Source organism: Canis lupus, chromosome 7, assembly GCF_011100685.1.
Source record: "Canis lupus familiaris isolate Mischka breed German Shepherd chromosome 7, alternate assembly UU_Cfam_GSD_1.0, whole genome shotgun sequence".
NCBI classification, from domain to species: domain Eukaryota; kingdom Metazoa; phylum Chordata; class Mammalia; order Carnivora; family Canidae; genus Canis; species Canis lupus.
Window position 1 is genome coordinate 53,549,890 of NC_049228.1, and position 16,483 is coordinate 53,566,372.

The 16,483-nt window shown below is 42.3% G+C and overlaps 1 protein-coding gene across 10 annotated transcripts in view; it reads right to left on the reverse strand.

The window, feature by feature from the left end:
* The window catches only part of FHOD3 (formin homology 2 domain containing 3), a 462,688-nt gene that overhangs the window by 112,037 nt on the left and 334,168 nt on the right, over nucleotides 1–16,483 (reverse strand). For 5 of the 10 annotated variants that reach the window (XM_038543473.1, XM_038543477.1, XM_038543478.1 and 2 more), the window contains 3 exons: nucleotides 8,070–8,162; nucleotides 4,910–5,251; nucleotides 4,424–4,489 (listed from right to left, as the gene is read on the reverse strand). The exons of 3 other annotated variants lie outside the window; for them this stretch is intronic. In XM_038543473.1, the coding sequence (XP_038399401.1) occupies nucleotides 4,424–4,489; nucleotides 4,910–5,251; nucleotides 8,070–8,162 (501 nt within the window). The remainder of the gene's footprint in view (nucleotides 1–4,423; nucleotides 4,490–4,909; nucleotides 5,252–8,069; nucleotides 8,163–16,483) is intronic. 2 more of the 10 variants (XM_038543482.1, XM_038543474.1) reach the window with 1 other exon arrangement.

Consider the following 16,483-nt stretch of genomic DNA (forward strand, 5'->3'; position numbering starts at 1 on the left):
TGTGGTGGGGGGTGGGGGGTTGGGGAGCAGACCCTCGTGATTAGTCACAAATAATGAGAGTCAATGACGTCTGCTTCTCAACCTAGTCAGCCACAAGCAGGGCCAACTACTTTCCCTAAACTTGTTGAGGATACTGTATTGGGTGTGTGGGACCCCACAGGTCACTGTAATATAAGTGCCCAAAGACTTTCTCGTACACAGTGAATCCAGTCCAAGCTCCCATTGGCAGAAAGCAGCATGAACTATTCTGGGAAGCAACTTAACCTCAAATATGGATATCTTTTCACAGAGTAAGCCTACTTAAGGGAAGATAACATACTCTTACGGTTATTTGCGTATGGAAAATGTCATCTGTGGTGGTACTCACTGGAGCATTATTAAAATCATGGTGGAAAAACTGGAAGTTACCCAACCAGGTAACAAGGCAAGAATGGCTAAAAAGTGTGATATATTAATTGTCAATGGGATATTATACAACCATTAAAAATGATCACCAATTCTGTATGTAATAGTAGGGGAAATGTTTATATACAGGTTGAAGTAAAACATAAGAATATAATATTTATACAAAGTTAGATTAGAACTGTATGAAAATATACCCCAAGACCAAAAGCTATGGACAGAAAAAAAATTAAAAACAGGCCATCTATTTTAAAAAGTGGAATATAGACAGATCTTTTCCATTTGCTTTCATAAATTACAGTAATACAATGAAAAATAAAATATTTGTATTACTCCACATCTATCCTGTGCGGCTAAGTCTGCTCTTTGTGTTTTCTTGGTATCACATGTCAGGCCCATGCTTAACACTTAGGCATGCCACGAGGCAGATGAAGACTCAGATCACGAGTCTTTATCCCATCGTCCTCCTCAGCACATCACCTTCATGGGACTTGGTTTCTGGGCATTCCTTTTCTTTTCTCTTTGAAAAACCCAATATGCAGGTGCCTGGGTGACTCAGTTGGTTAAGTGTCTGCCTTTGGCTCGGGTTATAACCCCAGGGTCCTAGGATCGAGCCCCACATCAGGCTCCCTGCTTAGTGGGGTGTCTGCTTCTGCCTCTCCCTCTATTCCTCCCCTTGCTTGGGCTCGCTCGCTCTTTCTGTCAAATAAATGAATAAAATCTTTTTAAAGAACAAAAAAATAAAATTAAAAATAAAAACCCAACATGGCTATATGTCTAACAGGTTAACTGCTTCTCCATGGGAGGGTTGGTTTGATTTTTTGAGAGTGCTCCCAAACCATAGGGCATGGAGAAGGCAGAAAAGCAAAGGATAAGAACATAGAAAGAAAGGAAGCAGCAGAGAAAGGGGAAAAAAAGCTCAGGAGCGAAGAAGAGGAAGAGAAGTGGGCAGAGGGCACTGTGATGTGGGCAGGGAAGGAGGCTGCCATCAGGATCTCTGAGTCCTCAGGGAGCCAAGGCCCGGTGCCCAGGCTTCAGACCTGTATCACCCAGCAAGCATCTAAAACAATCCCCTTCTGACCCAATGTGGACATCTTGTAGAATGTTTTAACTGGATTATTTTACGAAAATTGAGTTTAAATGATATGATGGAAATGAAAACTAGCATAACATATATTCCCCCGCTTTGGTTTTTCTAATGGCTGAGCAATTAATCCACATACCTCACAGTCTGTTCAGTTTTGCTTCTTAATTTCAGCCAAACAAACTGGATCATACAATTCACTCAGTTCACTGTACTTTTTTTCCTTTGGTTCTTTACACTGACTAACTGGTTGGTTATCTACTCTAATGGGCTCAGTTGCCATCAGCCACTGAGCTGTACAGACTCCATGAAAACCACAGTGAGTGAATATGAGAAAATTAATAGGTACAAACAATATTTATACAGCATTCAAATTCCTGTCAAATGATTAAACATTGTAAAAATCTCTCACTTAAATATAAGACAATCCTTATGTACAAGCATGAAGCTGTTTTTCTTAATTTGATTGATTCCAGCGACATATATGTTTCTATTCCTCCCATCCCCCAGGACTATAAGCAAGACCAAGCGGGAGGAATCTGGGCCCAGGAAGGCCCCATCAGAGGCTGGAAGACCATCACCAGAAAGTCCAGAATCACCATCATGGGCTAACACCACCCTGCTGGGAAAGAAGAGGTTGCCAAGTTATTTCTATTCCAGTCAAATGTACAGCTCTTAACTTGCACAGAGATAATGCTCTTGGAGACATAAGAGCCGTGTTGGATGTGCTCCATAAAAATCATGTGAAAGATCCAGTAAGCCCACAATTTTAGACCTAGAAGAGACTCATAGAGAACTTATAGTTTGATGGTGTTCAAAGTGGAGCTCACACACTCCTGCAGGCATACGAAGCCATCCTGGAAATGAGAGGAAATGACATTCAAAGCCACAAGTTCTGTATCTGCTCTCTTCTTAAAATGGGTCTGCCTGTGGCCACTCGTAGGGTCTCCAAGTTCTGCTCTCCTGCCTCCCCTTCTATGATTTCCTTCCACTTCTGGGGAAAATACTTGATTGCCTGTCAAGTTTTGCTTCTCATTTCTAGAAGTGAGATGGCTGTCACAGGGACATGTGCATATTTGAATAGAAATATGATGTCAGACTTTTTCTGATAGAAATTCAGTCTCATTTGTCTGAGGACAGGTTTTGTCAATCAGGCTTATGTAGGTGTTTCCTAGAATCTTATTGTTTAAATCTGAAACCCCAAGGTTCTGACAAAAATGAATTTGAAGCACATATGATAGACAAATTACATCTTTTACAACTCTTTAAACTCCTCACAAAAAACTTTAGATAGGCTGTTTGATTTTTATTTAAAGATTTTATTTATTTGTTCATAAGACACACACAGAGAGAGGCAGAAACATAGGCAGAGGGAGAAGCAGGCTCCTTGTGGGGAACCCGACGCAGGACTGGATCCCAGAACCCCAGGATCACGAACTCAGCCAAAGGCAGACACTCAACCACTGAGCCATTCAGGTGGTCCTTAGACAGGCTGTTTAAAACTCTGAGGGAAATATGGGGTAATAGGTGGCTCATTTGGTTAAGCATCAACTCTTGGTTTCAGCTCAGGTCATGATCTCAGGGTCCTAGGATTGAGCCTTGACTTGGACTCCCTGATCAACAGGAGGTCTGCTGGAAGATTCTCTCCCTTTGTGCCTCTCCCCATCTCCACATGTGCATGCTCTTTTCCCTCTCTGTCTCAAAATAAATACATAAATCTTTAATAAAATTTTGAGGGAAGTTTCAAAACATTCTTAGGTTTTATGTAAGCAGAAAGGTTGATGATCAGAGTTCTAGATTAATTCTTCTATTTATTAGATGGAACGTCTGATACTCGTTGCAACTGGTATGCAAGACCTCTTCTTTGTGGTGTGCAAGAGCTGTTTTTCGAGTCTGGCTCCTCTATGCTTTTATTCAAAACAAGACGTAAATTCTTGCTGAGCACCCAGGCCACGAGTCCCCCAAACATGGGCTCTGACAAAAGTGTTTCGTTGAGGAGGACTTGCCTGAAGAACCCCTGGCAGGGAGCAGCCATGGTTCGGGCCTGGTGTTTGAAGCTATTGTGTAGATGACCCCAGGAAGGAGAGAGACAGACTGCCTAAAAGAGGGGCCTATACAACATACAAGTTAGGACCAGAACCTGGAGCAGGATGCTTGGGGTAGAAAGCGCTCTCTACTTCCCTAGGTCTTTGTGCCTGTTTCCTCATGTAAATAACAGCTAATAACAGAACCTACCTCTTAGCATGAAGTAATACTTTAGGATGCTAATTTCATGGCAAGCAGAGGGCCTGACTCATAAATAAATAGATAAGATCAATGTTCTCAATGATTATTACTCTAAGATGGGAGTGGCCATCCATATTATCAATCAGTGATTTCAGATAATGGATTGTTCAAAATATTCCAACCCTCTATTTCCCATTCCTCACTCTGCAGAGAACCCCCAACCCAGGCAGCAGTGGAAGGCAGGCACACAGGCACGTGACAAGCCTCTGTTAAAAATTCCTTGTGCAGTTTGGATTTGCACACCTCCTTCCCTCTGCTCCTCTCTCCAATTTCTACCTGAATTATTGTAGTGCTCACACTTAAATAATGTAGTTGCATGAACGCCTACGAAGGGACTCACACTGCAACTGCTTGCCATCTCATGGGGAGCTACAAGGAGTCTTTGAAAGAAAAAAACGCAGACATTAGAATAAAAACAGAAAGCTATAGAAAAGGGAAAGAGGGACGCCTGAGTGGCTCAGCAGTTGAGCATCTGTCTTTGGCTCTGGGCATGATCCCGGGGTGCTGGGATCCAGTCCCACATCAGGATCCTTGCGTGGAGCCTGCTTCTCCCTCTGTGTCTCTGCCTCTCTCTCTCTCTCTATGTCTCTCATGAATAAATAAAAAACATCTTTTGAAAAAAGAAAAGGGAAAGAAAATAAAGACACCCACCTATTGGAAGAGAAAGACCGGAAGTTGTAAGGCTCAGAATAGGCGCTCAAGTGGGGAGAATCAGGACTGTTAAGGGAAGGAAAGTTCCACTGAAACCACTGCACGGACAGACAGCAGAACACTCCGCTGCATTCTGCAGGTCAAACAAGACCCCCGCCACATGGGTAGGTGCAAAATCTCTAGATTTTGTTAGGCCATGCATATTGTTTAAAACAGTATGCTTAAACATCTATTTTTAGTAATCATATTGTAACAAGAGCTCTTTGATTCAAACAGGTGACAGTTCTCTTCTGTCTCTTGCCTAAATACTGGTAGTTAGTTAGTAGTTGGAGAGTTCGGTTAGGCCTCAACTGCCCCCTGCTTGGACCGGACTCCACACAAACACAGCAGAAGGCAAGCCGGATGGGAGGGTACAGTCAACATGCTGGGTCTCCTTCCCTAGATTAAACTCACACAGGCCTGCAGGGGGTTGGAGCCTGGATCTACCTGCTTTCCTTCTGGGACTCAGCCTCCTTTTCCTTGGTGGACAAGGGCGAGTCCTCAAAGTCGTAGGAGAAGAGGTGGAAAGGGCTGTGGGGCACATAGGGCAGCTTTTCTATGGTTGGTGATGCCTTCAGGGGCCCAGGCGCGGCGGAGGGCCGGGAGGCAGAGGCAGGGGGCAGGGGCGGTGACAGGCGGGCAGGCCCAGAGCCATGCAAGGGGCTCCCCACTGCCATCGTGCTGGCTGGAAGCCACTTTCCCTGCGAGGTGGCACTCGACAGGGTGGAGCTCTCAGGAGCAGCATCCTCTCCTGCGGGGCTCTGCTCCGAGGCAGGTCCGGCTTCTCTGCTGACCCAGTGGGGAAGAAGGGAAGTGGGGGAAGGAAAGGGAAGCAGAGGTTAGGAAGGAGAAAAAGACACAGAAACCCCACTACCGTTATGGCCACTTAACTCCAGGGTCCAGCTAGGTTTCTTGAACTGCAGCATAAAAGCCCATCACCAGAAGCTTTGGTTTGCTCTACGATCCTGGCGCCCTGCGCTTGTCAATCTGGGATGCCAGACTTGCCAAAATCAAAGACACATTCCCAAGAACCAGGCTGGCCTCGGTACTCGGGAGCCCCCAGAGCTCTTCTTCAGCAGCTCCCAGCCTCCCTAGTTTCTCCCCCACTGACTGTACTGGCCCCTAAATTTCCAAAGTTGGAACTTCATTTCTTTCTCTTGATCAAATCAAGGTTCTGTCCTCCTCCTATAAAGCCCAGCCTTGACGAAACGGTATCCCCCAAGCCTCATAGCCTTTAGGTCCCTGCTTTCAGGTGCTTTGTCAAAAGCAAGGTATGGAAAAGGACAAAGGAGAAGAGATGCCAGCAAGCAATGCAAACCGCCAGAAAATAAAATGTTAAATAAATAATACATAAATAATGAATAAATAACAATAAATTTAAATAAATGTTAAATAAATAAGAGTCAAATTTTACCCACTTCACACTTTTTCCACAACCCACCTCTACAACTATGCCCTAGACATCTGGACTCCTTCAGCAGCCCAGTCCTGCCACAGTTTTAAAACTTTTCCATCTTCACAGGTTTGGATTTGGACCACTTAGATCTTTTGACGTACACTCTTGGAACCTGAAAAATCTGTTAAACTCTGCATTTTTCAAAAACCATGGTCCCTCTCCCAGAGAATTTGACTCTCCAGCATGCCCATTTGGGAATGGGAGGTGAACGATTTTCTTTTCTACCTCAAATTCCGAGCTCCATCTGTATAGAAGGGCAGGGACATACCAGTTCCCCTGGTTTGATGGGAGGATGAGATGAGACCTCACCACAGTGCCCAGCCCAGGCCTGCCACACGTGGCATGTACACACAGCGGGCACACGTGGCATGCACACACAAAGCAGCAGCCAGTAGGCAGAACAAGCAGTGGAAGACACCAACCCAAGAGAAGTAAGCAGCATCTTTCTCATCACTTTAAGGTATGATCAGATTATGCCAAGGAATAAATACATCCAGTTCAATGTTCAGGAGTACCTCAGTTACTGTCAAGACCAAGCCCCGGTGTTCAACATGCACAACTTTATTTCCTAAAACGGGAAAGCCTAACAGTAGTTTGATCAAGGGTGCCTCCAGCATCAGGTCATATAGGAAAAAAGAGCCTTCAGAGCAATAAGCCAACACCTACCCATGTAAATAACAACCTTATATAAATGAAACGACAATACAACATCAAGAGGGATGCTTCAAAGGTTGCCCTTTCCAGCCAGCTTCTTCTATCTGGTCCTATGTGCTATATACCATGAGAGTAGCTGGGGGGGGGGGGGAGTGGAGAGGGGGTCTGGGAGTGGTGATTGTGTGGGTGGGACAGAACGTGTACATTTAAGCACATATGGAGCCAAACCAGTGTGTTCTTTGAGGGTCTACATGATATTCTGCGGCTAATTTACAACCTAATATGTGACTATCAACGAAACTTCCTCCCTCTTCAGAGCACACCTAGCTGATTATCTTTACCCCCAGGCATCAGCAGCTCCACGTAGGTGAGGGGCTCTGGCTAATGACAACCTTTCTCCACCTTTCTCCCCCCTCATTCTGACACACATGGCTCACTCTTTGTCACCAGGTCATTCTTTTCCTCTCTCCACACTGCACCCTGTTGGCTTCTTCCCTGATGTTTCCAAAGCAGGGAAATAATCACTAGTTTCTCAGATTAGATAGGATTCCATGGCCCTGGGAGCTGTGGGTGTGTCGGTGCGTCCAAATGGACCACTTTTATGCCACTGGTGTCTGGGGAAAGAGGCCAGGCAGCAAAGAATCACGTTGACTTTGAAGTTCATAAGAAAGAATTTTTTACCCTAATTTATCCAAGACCTCTTTGATTTTTGCTTATTTGTGGAAAAACAGTAAAAATATCAATTGGCTGTGATAATCAGTTAAATCAAAAAAAAATTCAACTTTTGAATGTTAGAACATGAAATTACCTGTGATCAATTTTTATTTTTTATAAATATATTATTTTGGGAATCTATAAAATCAAAAAATAACTGCCAGGAGCCTATATCTATTAATACTCCTGAAGACAGAAAGCATGAGCAGAAGACAGTAAACTCCCTCAAAAGGTTGTAGAATTGTGTTACTTATTCTCGGTGTGAAAACAGATAATGGGAAATTTTTCTAGGTTGCATCGGGTGAAACAGACTCCTGTCCAAATACTTGGATAAAAAAACAAACCCACATCATTAATGCAGTCATTTACCCACACATTTTAGCAGCTATTACATTGGTAAAATTAATAGGAAGAAGGGGAAACATGCAATTATCCTTCCGACAATGCTGAAAGGGTTAATAACATTTTCTGAGCAGATGTGAACACCCTTCTAGTCACTGCCCATCTAAGCCAGAACACTAAGGAGGAAGGGAACAGCAGGGAGAAAGCCAGCTACGTGATTTTTCTGTAAAGCATGGTAAGGAAGGGGAAGTGCAGTTCTCTAACCAACACGTGCTCAGTGATTTCTTCAAAACCAGTCACTGTGTGGCTCTGTGTTCAGGGTAAAGATTTGCCAGTGGGAGCCAGTGAGGAAAGGAGATTTCTGAAAGGTGGCTGCAAACTATCTAACCGGAAGGAACCTCGGGCTATTAGTGGGAGCCTGGGAGGGTCCAGGCTCGGTACCTGTCCTTGCCCTGACAGAGGGCATCGTCCTCTCTCTCTTCCTCTGAATTGGGCTCCGTGACTGGCTGCTCCTCTTCCTCCTCCTCCTCTTCCCTAAGACAAGGCCAGGAAAAGAGAAATGCACAGACACAAGATGGAAAAACGAGATAAACGTTACAAACAGGAAGATGAGCAAAAACAGAACACAACGACACACTCCAGCTGGCTGAAATGAAAAGAACACACTCAGTCTGCTAGGAGAGAGGAGAAAGTTCTGAGGTGAGGAAACTCGAATGTGGGTAGAGATATAATAACCCCGCACAGGCCAAGTTTCTCTGTCAAGTTGGCTGGAGGCCACTGCCCTGCACCCCTCAGATGGGATTCAGAGCAGCTCCTGGCCTTGGGCAGGCCTCTGTGGTGGCGGCCTCCTCCACCCAGAATCATGCAGCGAATGCTCTCAGCCATGTCCAGCTCCTGCAGAAAGCATAGAGCCCCCACTTCGCTGCACCCCTCTCAGTTAGAAACGACTGAGGGTCAGACCAATCCAGCACTTACCCCCATGGGGAACACATGGTTTTTACATCCTCTTTCCCGGTAAACGTGGTGCAGGTGACTGATCCACTCCCACTTCAAGGATGGACACGTGGTCCTGGTAGAGTCTACAGTGTCACCCCTGGGATTTCTCCTGGAGCTCTTAGGGATGAGTCACTGTAAGGGCACCCTAAGTGTGTAGCTACTAGTGGAGGAAGCCTGCCTGTGACCGAAAGCAATCCAAGGAGAGTAGAGTTGGGTGAGGGCAAGGGGAGCGGGGGGGTAATCCCACAACAATTTTAATACTTGGATCCAGCACTTTTGAAGCTCTACCCTCGCCTTTCACTAATGGACGATAATAAATTCTCACTTTCGCTTAAGACAGCTTAATTTGGGTTTTGTCCTGGCAGCTACATGAGTACAGACTTTGATAACTGAATCATTACCTTCCTTTGGGCTCTGAGCCCTGTCAACACCTGACTTGTGTCACTGTCTACATGGAACACCTACCCCACACCCTGTGGACTTCTTGATTCCTTGTGTTCTTGAACTCCAGTGACCTTCACCTTTTTTTCACTTCAGCCCATCACACTCTGGACCTCACCATCACACAGAATCAGTCCACCTTGGAAATCTTTCCAAACATCCTACCTTCCCATCCCTGGCCACAAACCCCCCTCACCCCCATCTCTCATTCCTCTCCTCCCACCAGAACTCCACTGCCATCTCCTTGTGTCCATCCCTCTACCTTCTCAACGCTGCCAGCTCCTTCTTGCCCTGAGTACCAATGAATGTACCATTTCCCACCCCAGGCACCATTTTGCCAAGATCTTTAATTTCTTTGCTCCCATTGTCCTTTGCTTGTGTTTTCTCTTTTTACTGGAATATAAAGTATATTCAGAAAAGTACATGAATCGCTGAAGTTTCACAAAATAAACACATCCCTATAACCAGGATTCCCTTTGTACTCCCTTCCAATTGCTTCCCTTCCCTATACCTCACTTCAAATAGCAGAGATTAGCCGGGTCTGTTTTTCTTCTGTCTAGAAGAAATCACACCATGTCCAGCTTCTTTTGTCCACCATAACATTTGTGAGGTTCGTCTACATTAGATGCCACTGAAGATCATTCATTCTTGTTGTTATATAATACTCCCTTGTATGAAAAGACCATAGTTACCCAGTCTACTGTTGATAAACGAGGCACTTCTCAGTTTGGGGTGATTTTGAATAGGGCTATTATGATCATTGTCATACATGTCTCTCATCGAATATGTGTATATCTTACTATGCAGTATGTATCTAGGAATGGCATTTCTGGGTCATATATGCTTGGGTTCATCTTTATTAGAAACCATTAAGCAATTTTTTAAGATGTACATTCCCATAAGTAGTAGATGAGCATCCTGCCTGTCCCACATCCTTGCCAAGATTTGGTGTTTTTTGTCTATTTCATTTTGGTCACCTAATCTGGCTGTGGTGACATCTCATTGTGGTCTTAGTTTGCTTTCTCTGATGACTCATGAAGCTGGGCACTTTTGTCATATGGTTAGGTGTCCTCCATTTAGATTACCTCTTTTTGAAGTATAAGTACTTTGCCCATTGTTCAGGTTGTATTTTTCTTTTTGATTTGTAGAAATTCTTTATATAACTTGGGTACAAGTCTCTTGCCATACTTAACATGTTGCAAGAATCTTTTCCCTCTCTGCGGGTTGTCTTTGGATTCACTTTATGGTATCTTTTAATAAATGAAAGTTCTTAATCATAAAAAAGTCCTATTTCTCTTTTTTCTTTGTGAGTTAGTGCCCTTTGTGTCCTGTTTTCACAATATTTTGCCTATACCAGGGTCTTAAAGGCATTCTCTTATGTACCCTTCTCATAGCTTATTACACCTTTCATGTTTATACTTGCAATTCATCCAGAATTGATTTTTGTATATCATGTGAGATAGGTGTTAGACATATTGTTCCTCTATATGGATACACAACTGGCCCAGAATCATTTAGTAAAGAGGTCATTCTTTTCCCTACTTTAATATCATTATTATCATAAATCAGGTAAATACCTATGGGTTATGGAACTTTTTCTTACCAAAGAGGAATTTTCAATGTGTGAATACCTTGCTACCTAACTTACTGTAGTTTTATGGCAGATCTTGACATTGTATAGCGTTAATAAGTCCCTGACCCTTTGCATTTCTATGAGAATTTTTTTTAGTTTTTAGTTGTTTATTAAGAGAAACTATTCCATAACCAGTGTTTGTGTTTCATAGCTCAGGAACACAGGTCAGTGACAAGCTTCAGTGAAATGCAACCCAAAGAAATTCTTTATATTCTAAATTCACTTTGCACTCTGAAAGATACGAGCTTTCTTCATCTCCTCAAAATCTTTCATAGAATCATAATTTCTTTAGAAATCTACATATGCTTTCTTTCTTGGTTCAGCCACAGCAAACTTATAGAAAGCTGCAACCCCCAGGGATACAGCGAAGGCTCCAACGATATGAAATCGCAGACGCTTGGCCAGAAGGCCCCTCACATCTGAGGTTTCATCAAAGTGTTTGAAGTCATGGTAGTTATTCTCCTTAACACCTACCTCAAACCTAACGTCCTTCCTAACAGAAATGGACCTCTATGAGAATTTTCAATCAGCCTGTCAATTTCCATAAAAATCATGCTGGACTACTGTTTGGGATTATATTAAATTTATATACAAATTTGCAGAACAACATTCCTTTATACACAACTTCAGAATTGACATCTACACACTGAGTCTTTCAAACCATGGATTATCCCATGGTCTGGGATAATCTTATTTAAATCTAATCTTTTTCCAACCTTCTTTAATATCTCTTAATACTGTGGAAACTTTTCAGTAGAGATTTTACATATCTTTTGTTAAATTTTTTTCTAGGCATAAATTTTGATGCTATGTTACATTTATCAATTTCTAAACTTCATTTTCTATTTGTTTGTGGTGTATTTTTAAAAAAATTTACCTTGGACCTACCAACTTTTCTAAATTTATTAATTGTAATACTTCTTACATTGATTCTTTTAGATTTCCTATGTAGACAATCACATCATCTGTAAGTAATGATTGTTGTTTTTTGCTTTCAAATTCTCATGCCGTCCTTGCCTTATTACACTGGCTACAAACGCAAGTATGATGTTAAATTGAAGTGATGAATTTAAGTATTCCTTTATTTTTCCAAATATCAGGGGAATGTATGAGATTTGCCATAATTTTGTGTGGATATTCTTTACCAGATTAAAGTTTCCTTGTTTGCTAAGAATTTTTATCATAAATGAACTTTGGATTCTGTCAAAGGTTTCTTTTTTTTTCCATTTAAAAATATAATCTTATGGTTTTCCCCTTTTTCTATTAACAATGAATTACAAAGTCTGCTTTTTTAAAATATTAAACTTGTATTAAACCTTGCATACCCGGAATAAATCCAACTTTGCTGCATTATTCTTTTTATATACAGCTGGGTTCTATTTGTTAATATTTTATCATGAATTTTTTTCCCACATCTTCTGGAAAAATTGATCAGAATTTCTCTTTCTTATAATGCATTTGTCAGGTTTTGGAGTCAAAGTTATGCAAACCTCATAAAGAATCAAAGCAGAGAAGGTGACAACTTTAAGAACAAAGGAAGTAGTGATATATCTGAAAAAGATTAAAGCAGAGTTGGCTGAACTTGGTGACTGATCAGATGTAAAGGAAAAAGGGAGAGAGAAACATTGGCAAAACACAATGATTAAATGCCCCTTACCTGGATTGAAGGGTGCCTCTGTCACAAACAAGGAGGTCAGGGGAATGGTGAGGGCAGCATTCCTCCTATAATGCTATCAGACGCAAACCCACATACCTAGTCTGTCCTTCTGAGACTGGGATCGCTTTCACTCACACATCACCCTTTATCAGCCTTGGTCCTTTTTTCCTCCCACCTGCTCCAATAGCAGCCCAGATGAAACTGTTCCTTCAATCTTCAGCCTGATGCTACCACCTTCACTCAGCTTGAGTGGGAATTTGCAGATGCTATTACTTCTGGTCTACCAAGAATGCCGTCTATCCTGACAACCAATGGGCCTCTCTTCTTTAAAACAAAATATGGAGTCTCTCCCTCCAAAATATTTTTGTTTTACTGGCTCCCCCAGGAGGTAAAGTCATCAGAAGCAAAGTCTGCTAGAGTTGGAGATGCTCAGAGCCAGGCTGCCTGGGTTGTACTCCAGCTACACCACCTACTGCTGTGTGATCTTGGATCCCCTTGTTCCTCATCCCTACATGTGATACAACAGTAACTACACCTTGTGGGAGGGTTGTATTCATATGTAAAAGCGCTTTGAAAAGGCTTGGCACTCGGTAGACAAATCAGTTTGTTTTAGTTATGGGCCATGATTATCAACATCAACACTGCCTTTTGGGCCCCCTTAGGAAATCTCTAATATCTCCCACCAGTGGACATTCAGAACTCTGCTTGATGTCCTAAAAAACAAGACACAGCATTCCATACCACTGACAGACAGCAACACTTCCATTTATAACTTCTGCCTGTGTAAGCTCTTTTTGATCCGTCTCTCTTCTACATAGCTGCCCCACAGATGTCTGAAGATCACAATCCAGACCTACATCCCAAACTGTACTCTCTTTAGGCTAAACATCTTCTGATCCTGCACTAAACTGTCACATGGCTTGTGTGTGCCATAGCTTTACTATCATGAATGGCAAGCCAGGACCAGTGGCAGGCAGCACAATGACCTACCGGGAGGACCCAGTTCCAGGGTGGCCTATGGTCAAGGCACTGGCCTTGCCCTATAATCCAAATGGATGGAGAAAGAGATATTCTCTCATAGAACACAGGACTTTGTATGCTTGATTTTAGTTTCAGCCCATGATGAATTAGTCAAACAGAACCTTGCATGCTGATAATATTTAAGATGAAGAATTAGTTCGGACAATTTTGCTTTTCCCCTAGCTGAATTTTCCCTTAAAGTATAACTTAATTTTGTTTACATTTGTCTAAAAGGAATTCTGGGTCTTTGACCTTTGGCTTTCAAATACGATGAAGGGGTTTTGTTTTTTGACTGATAAGGAGTTATTCCAAGGCACAGATCTACTCTAAATGCAACAGGCACTTTCCTTTTTACCACAAGCAATCGCAGACTGGAGGCCACCCTTTCCATATTAGAAAAGAGACCAAGAGGCCCAATGTCTGACCAATTCTGTGGCATATAGTTTCCTTCAAAGCAAAATTTACTTCCTAAATTTGGGTCTTGGGCTGATGTTACACCTCTTAGGCTTCAAAAGACAAACAAAAAGGAAAATGGATGTTGCTCAACTTTTCAAAAGTACAGAAAAACATTTAAAACAGTGTTAAAGTATATTCTAAGACCAAAATACTATGGATGAGAAAGTCAAACAATGAATTCAAAGAAGGCATTTAAGTACATCTAACAGACACAAACTCAAAAACATTTTTTAGGGGTGCCTGGGTGGCTCAGTGTTTAAGCATCTGTCTTTGGCTCAGGTCATGATCCCAGGGCCCTGGGATCAAGTCCTGCATCAGGCTCCCAGTGGGGAGCCTCTGCCTATGTCTCTGCCTCTCTCTCTCTTTGTCTCTCATGAATAAATAAAATCTTTTAAAAATACACATTTAAAAAAAATAAAAACAAAAGTATAAAATTGGGCAAAATACATGGTCATGGCCAATAAATTTATATGAAGAGATATTTTAACCTATCAATCAGGAAATATAAATCCAAAACACAATGAGATACCATCTTATCTCTACTTGGAAAAACTTAGAAGTCTGGTAACACCAAGTATCAAAGATAATGTAGATCAACTGACTCACATATTGCTGGTAGGAATGTGCATTGGTATAAATACTTTGACAAAACAATTGGTGCTATCTGTAAAGCTAAACACCTGTACCATGACCCAGAAATACCACAGCTAGACGGCCCTGTTACACTTCAGAGCAGTGGTTGTAAACTAGGGTGATTCAGTCCCCCAAGGGACATTTGTCAATGGACATACTTTTAGTTGGCAGAGCTGAGGAGAAGGTGCTATTGTCATCTAGCAGGTAGAGGACAAGGATGCTGTCAAACATCCTTCAATGTACAGGAGAGTCCTCCACAAGAGAATTCAGTCCAAAATGTTAGTAGTGCCAAGGTTGAGAAACCCTCCCTAGAGATACTGAAACACTCATGCACCACGATATGAGTCTAAAAATATTCTCAGCAGCACTCTCTGTAATTGTCAAGAAATGGAAGCAACCCAAATGCTCAGCAACAAGGAAAATGATAAACAGATTGAGGTATATTCCAAGCAGTGAAAATAGATCATGATTGGCTTCACATGACAATATGGATGAACATTAGATATGTAATGTGGAGAAAGCAATTGTAAGAAGGAGCACACAATATGATACACTTTCTAAAAGTTCAAAAAGGCAAAGCTGTGTGAGGGGTTTAGTTATACATATGTGTTTGATAATATTATAAAACTCCATAAAGACAACAGTAAACAATATTTTAGAGTGTTGGTTACCCAGGCACAGAGATGGGAAACATGGAAGCACATGGATAGGTATAAGTTAGGGGAAATGCTCTGGTTGTTTTAGCGAGGCCACAGACTCACTGATTTTTTTTTATGTATCAGTAAATCAATTTTACATAAAAACAAACTAGGAGAGGGCCACACATGGAGCAACAGTGACAATACACCATAAACCAAGGATTATGATTGATCCAAACTTGTACAACTGGGATTTTTACAATAGGTTTTTTCAAGAGCAGTTGTAGGTTCACAGCAAAACTAAGCAGATGATAGAGATTTCCCATAAGTAACAACAGTTTTTTCAAAAGCAAAAAGTTTAACTATGGGACAGGAGTGCTCTCTCCCTTTATCCAACAAATATTTATTGAGCATTTATTTTATGCAAAATTCTGGTTCCTACCCTTTGAGTTTACAGACCTGTGAGAGACCAAGCCAGTAGCTAATTGTACCAGGAAGTATTCAACTGGGGCTGACTGGCCTGGAAAATGAGACTTCCATCCAGTGCTGCTGGAGCAAAACGAAGGTGGCAGGGGAAGAACTGAGCAGAGGACAAGAATGATTTTTGCATAGGACACTGCCTTACTCAAATCTTAGGATTCAATCCAATTTGCCACCTAAAACTCTAACTTTCTCTACTGTCTCTCCAACTTCATCTCCCACTCTCCCTTCCTGGACCTCCACACCCCCAGTCTTACTGAATCTATTAATCTATCAGCCCAATGTCTGGTGTATTTCAGTTTTGGGGTCCCTCGCAGAAGCCATTTCCCTGCCTGGAGATGCTGCTTCAGCTTATTTCTCCAGTAGACCAGCCCCCATGGTCAGCCAGTAAATATCGGCTGATTGTGGCATTTTTTTTGGCACTGAGGACCTACCATGATGTTCAGCATGGAGACACTTGCTAAGGGTGGTTAAAGAACAAGATTGGCAAGAACTGAGATATGGCCTTAGAGACCTCTCCATGTTGCAGATAAGAAAGATGAGGTCCAGGGAGAGCAAAGATCATACAACCTGCCAGGAAGAACTCTGGTCTCCTGATATCCAGACTAGTGTCCTTTCTACCAGCCAGCCTACTCCAAGAAACCAAAGCAGAATCTCAACTGGTTTTATCACCCTGTCATCACCGAACTATCCTTCTAAGCAACAGTCTCCTGTAATGTGCTTCTCAATCCTCCTCTTGCACAGCACAGACAATCTAATACACAACACACTAGCATAATGAACAGGGCTGCCTACAGCCCCTGGTTATCCCAGACCTGCCTGGTTGCCTTGAACAGATCAGTGTCTTGACATGAGGGTGACACTCGACATAGGTATGACATTTGTGGCAATTAATTGGAAT